General features: G+C 56.1%; 6 protein-coding genes and 1 non-coding gene across 7 annotated transcripts; 5 read left to right on the forward strand and 2 right to left on the reverse strand.

Annotated features, from left to right (window-relative positions):
* Positions 1-810: 810 nt before the first annotated feature.
* VDAG_04776 (uncharacterized protein) lies at positions 811-2,712 on the forward strand (the record flags this gene model as incomplete). Its single annotated transcript, XM_009654380.1, has 7 exons — positions 811-839; positions 928-1,031; positions 1,107-1,177; positions 1,699-1,819; positions 1,872-2,112; positions 2,192-2,463; positions 2,525-2,712. The coding sequence occupies 7 exons, from the start codon at positions 811-813 to the stop codon at positions 2,710-2,712; spliced, it is 1,026 nt and encodes a 341-aa protein (XP_009652675.1).
* Positions 2,713-2,912: 200 nt separating this feature from the next.
* Positions 2,913-2,984, forward strand: VDAG_20150. The gene has a single exon. It is a non-coding gene; the product is annotated as a tRNA-Asp (tRNA).
* Positions 2,985-3,614: 630 nt separating this feature from the next.
* VDAG_04777 (dolichyl-phosphate mannosyltransferase polypeptide 3) lies at positions 3,615-4,370 on the forward strand. Its single transcript, XM_009654381.1, has 3 exons — positions 3,615-3,790; positions 3,850-3,918; positions 3,985-4,370. The coding sequence occupies exons 1-3, from the start codon at positions 3,743-3,745 to the stop codon at positions 4,144-4,146; spliced, it is 279 nt and encodes a 92-aa protein (XP_009652676.1). The 5' UTR covers positions 3,615-3,742; the 3' UTR covers positions 4,147-4,370.
* A 156-nt stretch (positions 4,371-4,526) lies between these two features.
* Positions 4,527-5,223, forward strand: VDAG_04778 (uncharacterized protein; the record flags this gene model as incomplete). The annotated part of the gene is made up of 3 exons (XM_009654382.1): positions 4,527-4,920; positions 5,008-5,087; positions 5,188-5,223. The coding sequence occupies 3 exons, from the start codon at positions 4,527-4,529 to the stop codon at positions 5,221-5,223; spliced, it is 510 nt and encodes a 169-aa protein (XP_009652677.1).
* A 188-nt stretch (positions 5,224-5,411) lies between these two features.
* VDAG_04779 (uncharacterized protein) lies at positions 5,412-7,671 on the reverse strand (the record flags this gene model as incomplete). The annotated part of the gene is made up of 2 exons (XM_009654383.1): positions 5,412-5,545; positions 5,601-7,671. 2 exons carry the CDS (start codon positions 7,669-7,671, stop codon positions 5,412-5,414), a joined length of 2,205 nt encoding a protein of 734 aa, XP_009652678.1.
* Positions 7,672-8,168: 497 nt separating this feature from the next.
* Positions 8,169-9,064, forward strand: VDAG_04780 (uncharacterized protein; the record flags this gene model as incomplete). Its single annotated transcript, XM_009654384.1, has 2 exons — positions 8,169-8,430; positions 8,523-9,064. 2 exons carry the CDS (start codon positions 8,169-8,171, stop codon positions 9,062-9,064), a joined length of 804 nt encoding a protein of 267 aa, XP_009652679.1.
* A 1,568-nt stretch (positions 9,065-10,632) lies between these two features.
* Positions 10,633-12,839, reverse strand: VDAG_04781 (LysM domain-containing protein; the record flags this gene model as incomplete). The annotated part of the gene is made up of 3 exons (XM_009654385.1): positions 10,633-11,528; positions 11,598-12,416; positions 12,482-12,839. The coding sequence occupies 3 exons, from the start codon at positions 12,837-12,839 to the stop codon at positions 10,633-10,635; spliced, it is 2,073 nt and encodes a 690-aa protein (XP_009652680.1).
* Between the last annotated feature and the right edge of the window lie 138 nt (positions 12,840-12,977).

The raw sequence follows: 12,977 nt of genomic DNA on the forward strand, positions 1-12,977 counted from the left end.
CCAGCCGGGAAATCGAGCTGAAACCCAGAAAGATCCGCAGTGATTGAGATGCGACCGACTTTGGCGAATCATGGATGTTCTTGTGACTGACCAAGCTCACAAACCCTATTCCAAGACATCCCGTGGGTTCCCAGCTATTTTCATGTGACCTACAGTCATCGGCACACTGTTGAAGTCGTAGACCCTGTAAGGGTGAAGCTATGAAATAGTCTAGAATGACTCTGGCGCCTCCAGCAACCCATCGGTCCGAGCCCTATATGAGCTTTAGGATATGATAGAGCGGGGAGTCTTGTCCTTTTATGATTGTTGCTCTATGCTGCAGTCAGGGCTTTCGGGTCTTCGTGGACCCCGAACTCAGCTTACATGTCGATCAGTCCGCTTCACCAATTTTGATCTGCAGAACAGCGGCGCGAGGCGAGAGCACCAGTGTCTAACAAGCAAGAAGCGGGGATCATATCTTGCGTTGTCATATCATGGGTTGGAGCTTATCGACCTTTTCGATCTTGCAATGTCGGTACCCAACTAAGTCTGCCCATCCTGATATCACCAGCATCGTAAGCCTACGTGGCGAAGCAAATCGACTTAAACAGTCCTCCACCTAGATCTTCCCAACTGCGAGAAGGTTGCCAGCACTGCCTCGTCCACATGTAAGCAGCGTGTCCCATCGGTGTCTCCTGGCTGCAACAATGACATATGGATTGGGGTATGTCCTGTGTTATCAGATCATCAAAGCAAGCGCCAAGTGAACCAGGCGAGAAATATAAGGCTTTCGTGACATTTTCAGGTCATGGACTGCGCTTCCGCCTCAGCATGGCTGAGTATACGGAGAACACTGTCCGGTAAATCCAGTTTTGTGGCGAAGATGAAGAGAGATCCTGATGGGCCGAGTCTCACTCAACACCAATGAAGTCTATATCCAATCATCAGGATGCTGTTGGTCAGTGTCATTGACTACTTGGAACGTCATACAACGATGCATGCTCCGGAGTCACACCTTAACGAGAAACCCGAAAAGGCCCGGACAGAATGCTGTGAGCCCCTGAACGAGTGTAACCGCACTGACATCTCCATTCGTAGCCGCAGCCCATTTTTTTGAGGTGTGACAGGCACAGCAAACCGATGGACCACTCCTCGGACCATCGCGAGCGCTCTCGGGTTCTTCCCCACAAAAAGCCGGGTAAGACACCATTCGAGACCTGCCCGAGAAACGCGAAGAACGGCCGTGCATACCGAAACCGAGAACGAGCCAAAACGCTCTGTGATGGGAGGAGGGAGCTTCACTGCGGCGGGACACCCCTGCAGGGGCGCGTAATCACGTCCATGGTCATTGGGAGCGTAATTCCCCGATGTGCCGCCATGACGCGGGATCTGCGATCTTGCAGATCGACGCCTCTGCTAAGTGCCGGTGGTTGAACTCCACTTCTGGGCAATGCTGGTCAAGTGTGACACTGGCATTGCTTTTGGAGCGTTGGTGTCTTCAGAACGCGAGGCTTTCGGGTTCCATTGTGGAATCGTAATCGAACAAGATGTCATAGCAACGGCTGGGCAATGTGAGCACTTGAGGGGAGCGTTGGAGTTGCTATCTAGGAAGAGGACCTTAAGTATCGATGTTCCCCGTCGAATTCATGCCTTGACGTTGTTTGCTCAGCGTCTTTCTCTTGACACTCTCACTACCCAATTGAAATGACCAATATGAAGTTCACCATCCTCTCTTCGTCGCTCGCCGTGGCAATGGTTCATGCCTACCCTCCCTCCTACATGGCCAGTCTGTCCAAAGGAGCAGAGCCAGGTGTATGGGAGCCCGCCGGCCCTGGTGATTGTAAGAAAGCCCGATTCTTTCAACTTGCGAACATAACATTTACAATTCTTAGTCAGAGGCCCATGCCCGATGATGAACACGTTGGCGAACCACAACTTCCTCCCCCACGACGGCCGCAACATTACAAAGGAGAATGCCATCTTCGCGCTCGGCGAGGGTATCGGCTTCGACCGCGGCCTTGCAGCCCTCATGTGGGAGCAGGCCATACACATCAACCCAACACCAAACGCCACCTTCTTCACACTGGACCAACTTAACGTGCACAACATCCTCGAGCACGACGGCAGTCTGACGTGAGTGGTCAGATCTCATGGAGCTGGGAGGATCGAGACAAAGACCTTGTAATGCCTGATAGCTAACCCTCCGATTCAGTCGCACAGATGATTTCCTCGGCAGCAACCACATCTTCAACCAGACCGTGTTTGATGAGACGCGCAGCTACTGGACAGGCGATGTCATTAATGCCACGATGCTCGCCAACAGCAAGATGGCCCGCCAGGTGACCTCGCGCGCCACCAACCCGACATACACGTTCACCGCGACCATGGAGCAGTTCAGCATCGGCGAGGTCGCGGCGCCAATCATTGGGCTGGGCGACATGGAAGCTGCCACTGTCAGCCGCGCGTTCGTCGAGTACTGGATCCGTGAGTATTGCCCGGCGGTGTCTGGGATGTGCGAAGATTGGGGCTGACGTCCTTGGGACAGAGAACGAGAGGCTGCCTTCCGAGCTGGGGTGGGTTAAGAAGAAGGTACCCGTCACGCTGCAGAACATTCTGGCCGTCAATGAGATCATCACCAATGCGACGAGCTTGATTACGACTGGGGAGCCGGTGCCTGGCCCGCCGCGTCCTGTTGATGCGTATCGTCCAAACTTGCACGCGGGTACCTTCTGAGAGAACAAAGCCTTGTGTAGATATGGCCACGAGGCTATGAAATCGGACATTTAATAATACCGCGATGATTTTCCTACAACTACATATGGAATTGTCGTGGACAGTAGCAGGAAATGAAGGAAACAGGAAGAAATCTTGTTTTGAACTAATATGAGCATGAGAATGCGGTCGGCCTTAACAATTCGGAGATCAATCCAGTGTTCCGATTAGTCTAGTGGTTAGGATATCGGCTTGTCACGCCGGGGACCGGGGTTCAATTCCCCGATCGGAAGTTAGCTTTTTGACACTTTTGTCAGATTTGACTGCGATCTCACCCTGACTTGCAAGGTAGCAATCGCGACTGTCTGAATGCTGTGCAGCCATTCCATGGAAGGCTTGCATCGTTTCGTGGTTGCCGCCGGCGTATGACTGTTTTGTGCTGCAAGATGGTGTGGCTTAGACGCGGCAGGCAGGCTGACCTGCTTACGGCTTCGGTACAAAAATCACTTCTCCTACCAACTTTGTATCGCTGGTGATTTAAAGTGCATCGCTCATTCGAACAGGGTTGTGAGCGTTTCCCGACCGTAGCATCATGGCGCCGGCTTGGCAGGACTCGGATGCCCGGATTTGCTACCTCCGTACCATCTGGCAAAATTCAGCAACACCGATACCGTGTCAGCTGCCAACAGCGACGCGAAAGAAAAAGCCAGTATAACGAACAACCTCGAGTGCTGGGTATTCCAAAACAAGCCATCAGCGAAGACCACGAGGGGCAAGCCAGAACCCCGTGCTTGTCGACAGCATTCAGGGCCTCAGGGGTAGGAGGTGGGAGATCAACACAAGGGGGGAGCCCGCCTTAGTCAGCAGGAGCTGGCTGGAGCACGGCCGAGATGCCAGCGTCGCGACTCCTTTTTTCCGCTGATACGCGATACGACTCCAACTGACGACGGAACATCGACCGCCCACGACATTCATTTAGCCACCCATCCCAGAAGCTCCAGCCTCGAGATTGTGCATTAGAACGCCAGGCATCACCGCAGACCTGCCCACCATGACGCGCGCCCAGCAGACCATCTCCCTCGCTCTCCTCGTGGGCTCCGTACGAACCTGCCCCTCCATCTAACATGCCGCTTCCTCACAACTGACACTTACCCGCAGCTCTACCTCGCGCTCTTCCTTGAGCTCGTGCCTCTTCCCTCCATCGTCCAGGAGCAGGTCGTCCCGGTCGTACGTCCCCCGCTCCCACAATGCCTCGGTCCGTCGAGCTATCGCTAACAGCAACCCCCTTGGCAGCTTCCCTTCTGGTTCGTCGTCTCCTTCGGCGCCTACCTCCTCGCCCGCCTGGGCTTCAACGTCATGACCTTCAACGACGTCCCCGAGGCTCACAAGGAGCTCATGGCTGAGATTGATCTCGCCAAGGTGGACCTGCGCGCTCTGGGTGTGGATGTCGACTAAGGGAAGGAAACGAGAAGGAGAACAAGCAAAGGAAGCAATGCCAAAGAAGCAGGCACGGTCCGACTCTTACGGATAGATATCATGTTGAAAGTACCTAGGTAATGGTAAAGAAATGGTACCGGCATTGGAGCCGCTCTGGCGCCGCCTCCGGGTTGATCTGGAGTTTCTGTCGCACCCAAGGATACTTGACACCTTGCAACCTCACCATCTTCAATCGCTCGCTCGCTCACCTCTGCCTTGCCGGCACTGCTATCCAGGCAAAGTAATACACTGCAGTATTCCCAACAAATTGCCAGGCCTGATTTCGCTCGTCCACAATCGTTAACTTTACATTTCCCTTTCAAGGCCGCCTGTCGTTTACCAGAGCAGCCTTACTCGCCATGCCTGCCGAGGGATCAAACGGGGGGCGACTGGAGGTTGCAGCACTTGCATTGAGACCCAAGGCCTCGGATGCTGTGCCGTCGAGCCTGGCGTACACCTTTTACACCGGCCCGTTTCGCAACTTTGCTCTCAATCCGCCGCCTCACGGCGACACAGCACGGGATATCCGCCGTCGGCGGTGGACTACCAAGCGACCTACCAGCAATGCTTTGCTGCCTTTGACCCGGGCCAAACAAGGTGTCGAGAAAAGCAGGAGCGCCCTCCCATCTGCCCGCGCGATAACCGATGCTGTTCCAAAACTTGACGATGCTACCATCAAACGGACTGTTGAAGACGACGAGCAGGTTGTCAACAGCAAACAGGCAGAGGAACGCGAGAAAGATGCTGGCGATGGTAGGGATACCGTTGGAGACTCGAGCTCAGACCTTTCGGACCAAGGACGAAATTTGGACGATGGATGGGATGCCGACCATGACACAGACGTGGACAGCACCTGGAGCGACGAGACTATCGTCTGGGATCGACCATGGTCCCCATCAGAGACCTCGCCGCCCTCGGAGGTAAATCCTGCGCTGTCGCGTGTTGCCTCACGGCGAGGAAGCTGGCCCTGAGCACGACGTGGTATGGTCGACCTGGATCGATTTCATCTGATTAGCACAGAGGAACAGCGTTGCCTTGCGGTACGTGTATAGATAAATAAAGCGTTGCCAAGCAGGAGCATTCTTTACGCATGGTGCATTGCAAATCATGTCACCAATTGCATGATGCATCAATGATTTTCGAACAATGTGCCAAGATGCACTCCCAACAGCTTATCATAATTTCGTAGACCCAGTACCGCATAAACCAACACGTCCTCCCAACGCTCTAATCCAGGCATTGTATCATCGTCCGCCATCGCCCGCCAGCAGCGCAACGACGGTCCGCACAGCATTCATCGGCGTCTCCTCCTTACGTACCATGTCTCCAAACACCTTGTGCAGCCCGTTCAGCGCCTTGCTGTCATCTGCGTTGTGCCCTGTATCTGGTCAGTTATTGAGTTATCCGGCAGAAAGATTGGGTGTACGACGTACACTTCCCTGGCAGCCCAGCCAGCACCCCGACCGTGCTCTGTCCCTCACCGGTCCAATCAAAGTGTATCTTCCACGAGACGCGCAGCCGCGGCCAGTGCGCCTCATCCACCGAATCATCGGGAATGGAAACGTCGAAAGATGTGCGGCCCATGTGGGCGATGAGATCCGTCCTCGACGGCCTCTTCAGCGCGTCGCCCTCGAGGTCTTCGTCCTCGTCATCGCGACGGCGCTTCTTCCTGCGCCGCTGGCGGAGTTCGCGGGCGTTCTCGAGGAGGGTCTGCGGGTCGCTGGTCTCGGCGGCGAGGAGAGCCCAGAAGTGGGCGCGTTGCAGGGCGATGCGGTGCCATTCGGCCATGGACCAGGTGAGGAGGGTCACGTTGCGGTCGGTCGCCGTGTTGGCGGCGCGGTCGCAGAGGGTGGCGATCCAGGGGCCTAGTTCGGGCACGGCGGAGGGATCGAGGGCGGGGACGGAGAGGGAGTCGACGCGGAGGGTGGACGTGTTGGCTACTAGCTCGATCCTGGCGCCGAAGAGACCTGGAGGGCTGGAAGACACGTTGATCGTGTGTTGGCGCAGGAGGGGTGAAGAAGGGTCTTCGCGGGGGAGAATGGCTGTCGTTTGAGATATGGAGAACGGGGTGAAAATTTGGAGATAAGGAAGTTCCTCGGCGGCTGTCATTTGAATCGGGTGGTGAGATATGGGGGTGGACTCGCTTTCTGCGGTCAAGGTCAGGGGAAGAGCTGGAGAGGCAAGGGTGAACCAAGACGTAGGGTCCATGGCGAGGTCAAACAGCGGCTGCGACGCGTCTGGCGCTGGTGCCGTTTGCTCTGCGGGGAGGAGATGTCGGCTGAGCATGTCCAAGAGTTCCTCTTGGTTTGAAGAGCTTTGAGGCTGCTTAGAGCTTCGCCGTGCGCTCTGCTGCATGCGCACCCGCTCCCGCTCATTTCCAGCTGTCGCGAGCTCTAGATCGGCCTGAAGCTGGGCAATCTCTGCTTGCAGCTTGTCCCGTCGCGCTCGCTGCTCGCCATATGGATCAAGCGGTGGCACCCTGCGCGCAAAGTGCGTTCCGGTGCCATCGCCTGGCTTGGCTGCTTCTTCCCCGGCCGCAGCGTCCTCCTCCCCTTCAAATACGAAAGGCACAGCTGCTTTTCCCTGCCTTCTCTTCTTGGACGGTGCTCCCGTGTCAGATGGTCGCATGGGTGGCTGCTTTAATGGCGAGCTCTTCATGCCGCGATCGCTCCTCCGCCTTCCGCTGCGCTTAGACGGCGTGTTGTGGATGCCTGTCGGCGGCGTGGTGACAATTGGGTCCTCGAGTCCCTTTTGTGTCGGTGTCGGCGGAAGCTCTGGCTCTTCTGGCTCTTCTGGTCCCGGTATCTCTGATCCTGTTTGCAACTCGCCCAGTTGACGTGCTTGAGACGACTCCGGGTCTCGTGTTGGGTCCATTGGGTCTGTTGGTTCGTGCGCGGCAGGTTGCGATCCTGGAGGAGGCGTACGATTCAAACCTCGCCTGGCAAACGGATCGAAATCTTCATCTTCGGGATCCGGCGGTGGTAGGGGCCTAGGGTTGGGCTTGACAGGCGATCGTCGCGGCTTGGCGCGGAGTTGTCCCGCACCATTTCGCGGGGGACGACGCGCCGGGCTACCCATCGAAGCCGGCTCTGTGTCCTGGGTTGGAGAATTTTGCTGCTCTGCTCTCTGTGCCAAACGGTCACGAAGGCCGCCGTCTTTAGCTCTAGTTCCTCCTGAGGCGCGTTCACTCTGTGACGGTGGCCTGGGTTCCTGTGCCGTCGTCATGTCGCGATTGCTGAGCTCACTGGGCTCTGCGCCGGGCTCGACTGCTCGGGGCGGGGATGCATCTTCGTTCGTCTGTTGGGTCGAACGACGGCGTAAGATGTCTGGGTTTGTCCTCGCCAGGCTTGCCTTGGTGGGAGAGGCAAAGGACGGCCGACGACGCGCAGGCTGTGATGTAGGGTTCTCGGCGGCTGATGACGAGTTCGCTCTGTCTGCTGTCCGGATGGGAATACTAGTTCGAGGGGAGGTACGGCGGCGCTTCGGCGCGGAGGAATCCTCCATGTTGTTTATGGGTGGTCTGACAGTCGCATGTTATGAGAAGATTCGAGAGCTTCAACTGGACTTGTCGAATAAGTACATTGGTTGGTGTTGTGCTTGTGCCACTCCCCAGACGCGTCGAGGTGGGAGCTGTGCTGACCGCCTGCCGCATTGGGTTCAATGTCAACTCCGTCATGAGCTACGAAGTACGCCGTGGACCTGGAGCGACCACGTCTCAAGCGAACTGGACACAATGTGAACAAGCAGTCAATTGTGCTTTTGCAAGTTCTTTCCAGCTTCTGGATCGATCTGGCATCAAATCATCAAATATTGCTCCATCTGTCCTTGTGAACTGCTCTGTTGTGCTTCGATATGTGCTTAGTCACCACAGCACGTGACTTTACGACGTGAATATCCCGGCGTTCCATGGTGCATCCCGATCCCCGATGACTTTTCTGGATCGTTCACTACCACCAACTTGACCCGCCCCTTCGACTACGCAGCCCTCGGCACTCACGACCATGTCGGTCTCCAGGATCCTCCCCCGTATGCGCTCTTTCATGGCGGCGCGCGCTCCCGCCGCCCGCTTCGCGTCTTCGGCCACCCACACCATCCAGTCCCAGACGCCTCCTGCGCCCATTGTGCCCTCCAACAAGCAGGCTCACCCCATCGGCAACTTCTACCAAGCCATGCTCGACGACCCCCAGCCCATCCCCGGCCAGAAGCCCGAGCAGCCTCCCGCGTCCGCCGCCCCCTCCGCCAAGAAGGAGCCCGCGAAGAAGCGTAAGTCCACCGCCCTCCTCCTCCCCCGTCGCTCCAACCTCCCCCACTTCCCCAGCGCGCGCCGGCTGAACCCTCCCATGCTGAAGCCACAGAACAGGAGGAGCCGCCAGTGCCTAGTCCCCCTCCAGCGACCGCCGAGGAGAAAGCCCGCCTCGTGTTCGGCGAGATCCGTTCCGGTCCTCGAGCCCGCGCCGAACGTCTCGCTGCCGCTCGGGCCAAGACGGTCACAATCGCCGGCGTGCTCGTGCCGCCGCGGCCCGTGGAACCCGACAACTGCTGCATGAGTGGGTGCGTCAACTGCGTGTACGATTTGTTCCAGGAGGAGCTCGAGGAGTGGTCGGCGGCCAAGAAGGAGGCGGACGCGAGGTTGGCGGCACAGCAAGCGGAGGCCCTGGCGGAGACTGAGGCGGAGCAGGCCAGCGGCAGCAGCGCTGGCGGTGGCTCCGGCAGTGTGGACGGCGACGGCCGCGGTTCCGAGCTGAACTGGGTGCCGCAGCCGCCAGAACAGGGACCGGCAAAGCACGCGTGGGACGAGGGCCTGTACGCGGACATTCCGGTCGGGATCCGGGAGTTCATGAAGACGGAGAAGAGGCTCAAGGAGCAGCATAGGCAGCAGGGCACGCTGGGGGGCTGAACGCCCCGACTGTGTCTCTGGCTTTGACGACCTCACTCCGCCCCATGACTCATTGCGTTGATTACTTGTACAGCATCGGCATTCAATACCAAGACTTTCGCAAAAGACTACAGCCTGTCGAGATGATTCTTTTGAACGCCAGGTACACGGTTGTTCGTGATCCCGAGACATCTTCTCGGCTTGTCCCAACTTTCAATTTGCCGTATTGACAAACACGATGACAAGGGGGTTTAGATCAGCCTTTACAACAGCTCTGTGTCTGTCGGGCTCGAACAAAGGGAGAGGGGGTTGTTGCTGCAATCTGCAATCGAGAACAATGTGACCTTCTTGCTTTGGAAACTCGCAATGCAGGTGCGCTTTGGTACATCTCGCCGTCCTACTGGGAAAGAACAGCATCAATGATCAACGCACGGAAGCGTTGTTCAACACGGTCACCAAGGTCATTTAGGGGGAGCACTCCTCACTCCCATAGAACCGTCAATATGTTATTCATCAAACTTGACAGACATAATCACCGCACCTCATCGGATTTAATACCATGCCACACCACACACACTGCTACGAAGATGCAAAAGATAGTCTTCGCGGCTCACCACACAATGCCCTGTCTAAACACAGCCTCAAAACCCTTCGACGTTTATCCTCAGAACCAACCTTCACCGCAACCCTCTCGAGTTTTGATGGGTCCAATACCCTTCCTGTCTCCCCTGACGGCACAGACAAGGGCGATGCCAGAACCCGACACCTTTCGAAGTGTGACGGTCAGAGTGGGAACATCAAAACCATACTCAAAGCACTGAATGAATTGAAAGCCAACCTCGAGATGATGATCAGGCTCTGTCCAGAGCTCGGATTCCAGGTAGTGAGGGGCACCGACAAGGTCCCGGTTCTGGTCTTTCACTGCCTCGGAGCACAGCTGGTCAAGGCCGAGAGTCAGCTGTGGGTGTACAAAGTAAGAAATGAGCAGGTGGGGGTTCAACACAAGATTGACGCCGCTGTTGAGACGGTGAAACAGGCCGGGCGCGTTATCGACAAGTACCAAGCCGCTCGTGAACCCCTTTACAGACGCTGGGAGGTAAGTGGTGGGCAGGGAAAGAGTGAGATCGAGCAGGAGTTTAGAGAGGTCTGTGAAACACTTGCGATGCTTATTGAGGGGCCGAGCCGCGCTCCGGGAGCGCATGAGAAATTATGGTAATAGAGTACGACTTGTTATTCTTTTCACTTAAAACTCGGAATTCCAGTGACTTGCGTGATGCTTGGAAACATGCTTAGGAGGCAGCCTCGCCAGAGCACCTCATGCCAGGAAAGCACAACAGAAGCAAAACAGTATTATCAAATTTCACAATGAAAGATAGTGATCCAGTGTTGAAATATGTGACGATCATCGGCACCATGAAGTCAGCATGCTGCACATCGTAGTTTAGACCACATTGAGGTTAGGTGAATACCTCGCTAGACATGAATGACGAAACGATGGAATGATTGATGACAATCGTTTATTTTGTTGACTACCAGCATTAACCTGGAACCATAGAGACATGGCTTACCTGGGCTCGCAGAGACGATCATCACGATGAAACTCCAATACAATATGCCTGGCCAATCCAGAAGTTGGCCACACAGTCGCGGCTCACTGCTGGATTCCAGTCAAAGAATTGACTCAACGAAATGTCGTTACTCTCAGCGAGTGAGCCACAGGTATCGCCCGTTTCCACAACATCCCACTCGTCGCAATCGCTCGGCTGACCGGTATGCGTTGGCCCTGGTGGTTCCGGCTTAGAAGGGCCGGGCGTCACGGACGACGTCGTGGAGGATGCCACTGTGGACATGTCGCCCATGTCTTCAGAAACGCCGACGCAGTAAGCCTGGCCCAGCCAGAAGTTGGTTGAGCAGTCACGGCCGACGGCCGGGTTCCAGTCGTGAAACTGGTCCCGTGAGATGCCGGCGTCGTCTGCCACTGACTGGCAAGAGTCGCCTGAGGAAACGACATGCCAAGTATCACAGTCTTGAGGCTGACCTGAATGTGTCGGCGCAGGAGGAGTCGGGCCCCCATCGCCGGTGGTTGCAGTCGCCGGCTCAGTCTCAGTGATGGTGCGGACAACCTGCGAATTCCAGGAGCCGCAGTACCTCCCACCAGGTACAAAAGAGCAGGAAGGGTCGGTGACATTGGTACCCAATGCGTTCCAGGCGACGAAGTTGTCGTTGTCGGCGCCATAGTTGCGGGCGGCGAGTTCGCAATTGCTCTTCCAGTACCCAAGCTGGTCTGGAGGAAACTGGTAGTCATCGCCCTTGAAATAGTGCACACAGTCTTCGCGGACTCCTTTGGCCAGCGGCGCAGGGGTGTATGGCCGTGAATAGCCTTTTACGGTCGCATTAGGAAGCATGGTGAAGGGAATGCCGGTGAAAGTCGCATTGGGATCGATTGTGATAGAGACATGTCCAGGGCGGCCAGCGTAGGTGTTGACTACAACGGGCATCAATGATCAGAAGGGGCATATCGAGAAAGAGAAGAGAGAGAGAAGGCTAGGCTTACTGTCTCCCACTGGATGTACACAGTAGCTTTCTTTTGCATACAAGTTGGTGCAGTTGGCATTGATGCCGGGGTTGAGAAAGAGGAAGTCGTCCAGCGAGATGGCGAACTTGAGGATCACCAGATTACAGTAGTCGCCCGCTTCGACGTTGTACCAGCGGCTGCATGGCTTGTTGGACCCCGCGGCGGCGTCTGTTGGCACAGGTGCGGCCGTGGTTGGGACCAGTGGTGGAATATCGGTAGTCCCAGGCAGAGGCAGCCGAGGTCCTGGAGGACTGATGCAGAGCGTGGTACCGTTCATCATGCCAATGTTGGAGCACACAGGATTGATGACCTGGTTCCAGGCCTTGAGCTGGGTTACTGTTATTCCTGCAGAGTTGGCGATAGCGATACATGTCTGGTTGACTCCAACAGTGACGGTATCACACTTGTTAGCAATACAGAGACTGCCTGACGTGGGAAAGTCAGCACAGTATGCGGCGAGGCCATTGTCTGCCAAAAGCCAAGCTGTGGCAACACCCTGGGCCTTGGATATGCTGTAACAATCATCAGTATTTTGGATCGTGTATTGCGTTCCGTCACAAGAATCTTCCGTAGGTTCAGGCTCGCTGATGGAGTAGTCAATAGTTGTGGTGGTGACAGGTTTGCCCGTGATGCCACAGCTCGACGTAAGTCTCTGGTAGAGCGATTCGCTTGCCACGATGGGGCCGTCGAAGTAGGGCGATCCTGCGCGCATACGAAGCCTGGCTGCGATGCAGCTGTCACAGCGACCGGGATCTGTGGTCCCCTCCGGCGCTTCACTGAGATAGTTGAAAGGCGATACTATTTGAGCCGTAAGTACCCCTGCGAGTTACGACAGACGACGTCGCCAAGTGATATTGACCAACCTCCAGGGTCTGTGAAGACAGCAGCCAAGGCCGCAACAGGGCCACAAAACTTATTATTCTCCCGCAGACACGTAAACTCAAATGTGTGCTCGAGTGTGGCCGGAATCACCACTGGCGATGCGAGGAGGTCAAAGTCGGTGGGGACGCTCACATTCTTGCCGCACGCGGACCGGACCGACGATGTCCATGAAGACAATGCTGCGGCGCAGCCCGAGGTACACATACGCTCCAGAGACGCTGGACGGTAAAAGAAATCTGGGCGAAGATCTCGCACGAGGCGGTCACAGGGCACGTCAGCCAGAAGAGCCTTAGAGCAAAGTGACGGGAGGTTGTCGGGCAGACTTTCATTGTAGATCATTGTGAGAGCGGCCGCGGGCTGAAAGCTCAGTAGAGCCCCGAGGCCTGAGACTAGAGAGAGTTGAACCATCATGGTGACGGGATGAAGATTTCTTAGCTAGTGGGTAAAGAAGCAAAGTACAAAAGTCCGTCTGCTGTA

The sequence above is a fragment of the Verticillium dahliae genome, genomic scaffold, assembly GCF_000150675.1.
Source record: "Verticillium dahliae VdLs.17 supercont1.8 genomic scaffold, whole genome shotgun sequence".
NCBI lineage: Eukaryota > Fungi > Ascomycota > Sordariomycetes > Glomerellales > Plectosphaerellaceae > Verticillium > Verticillium dahliae.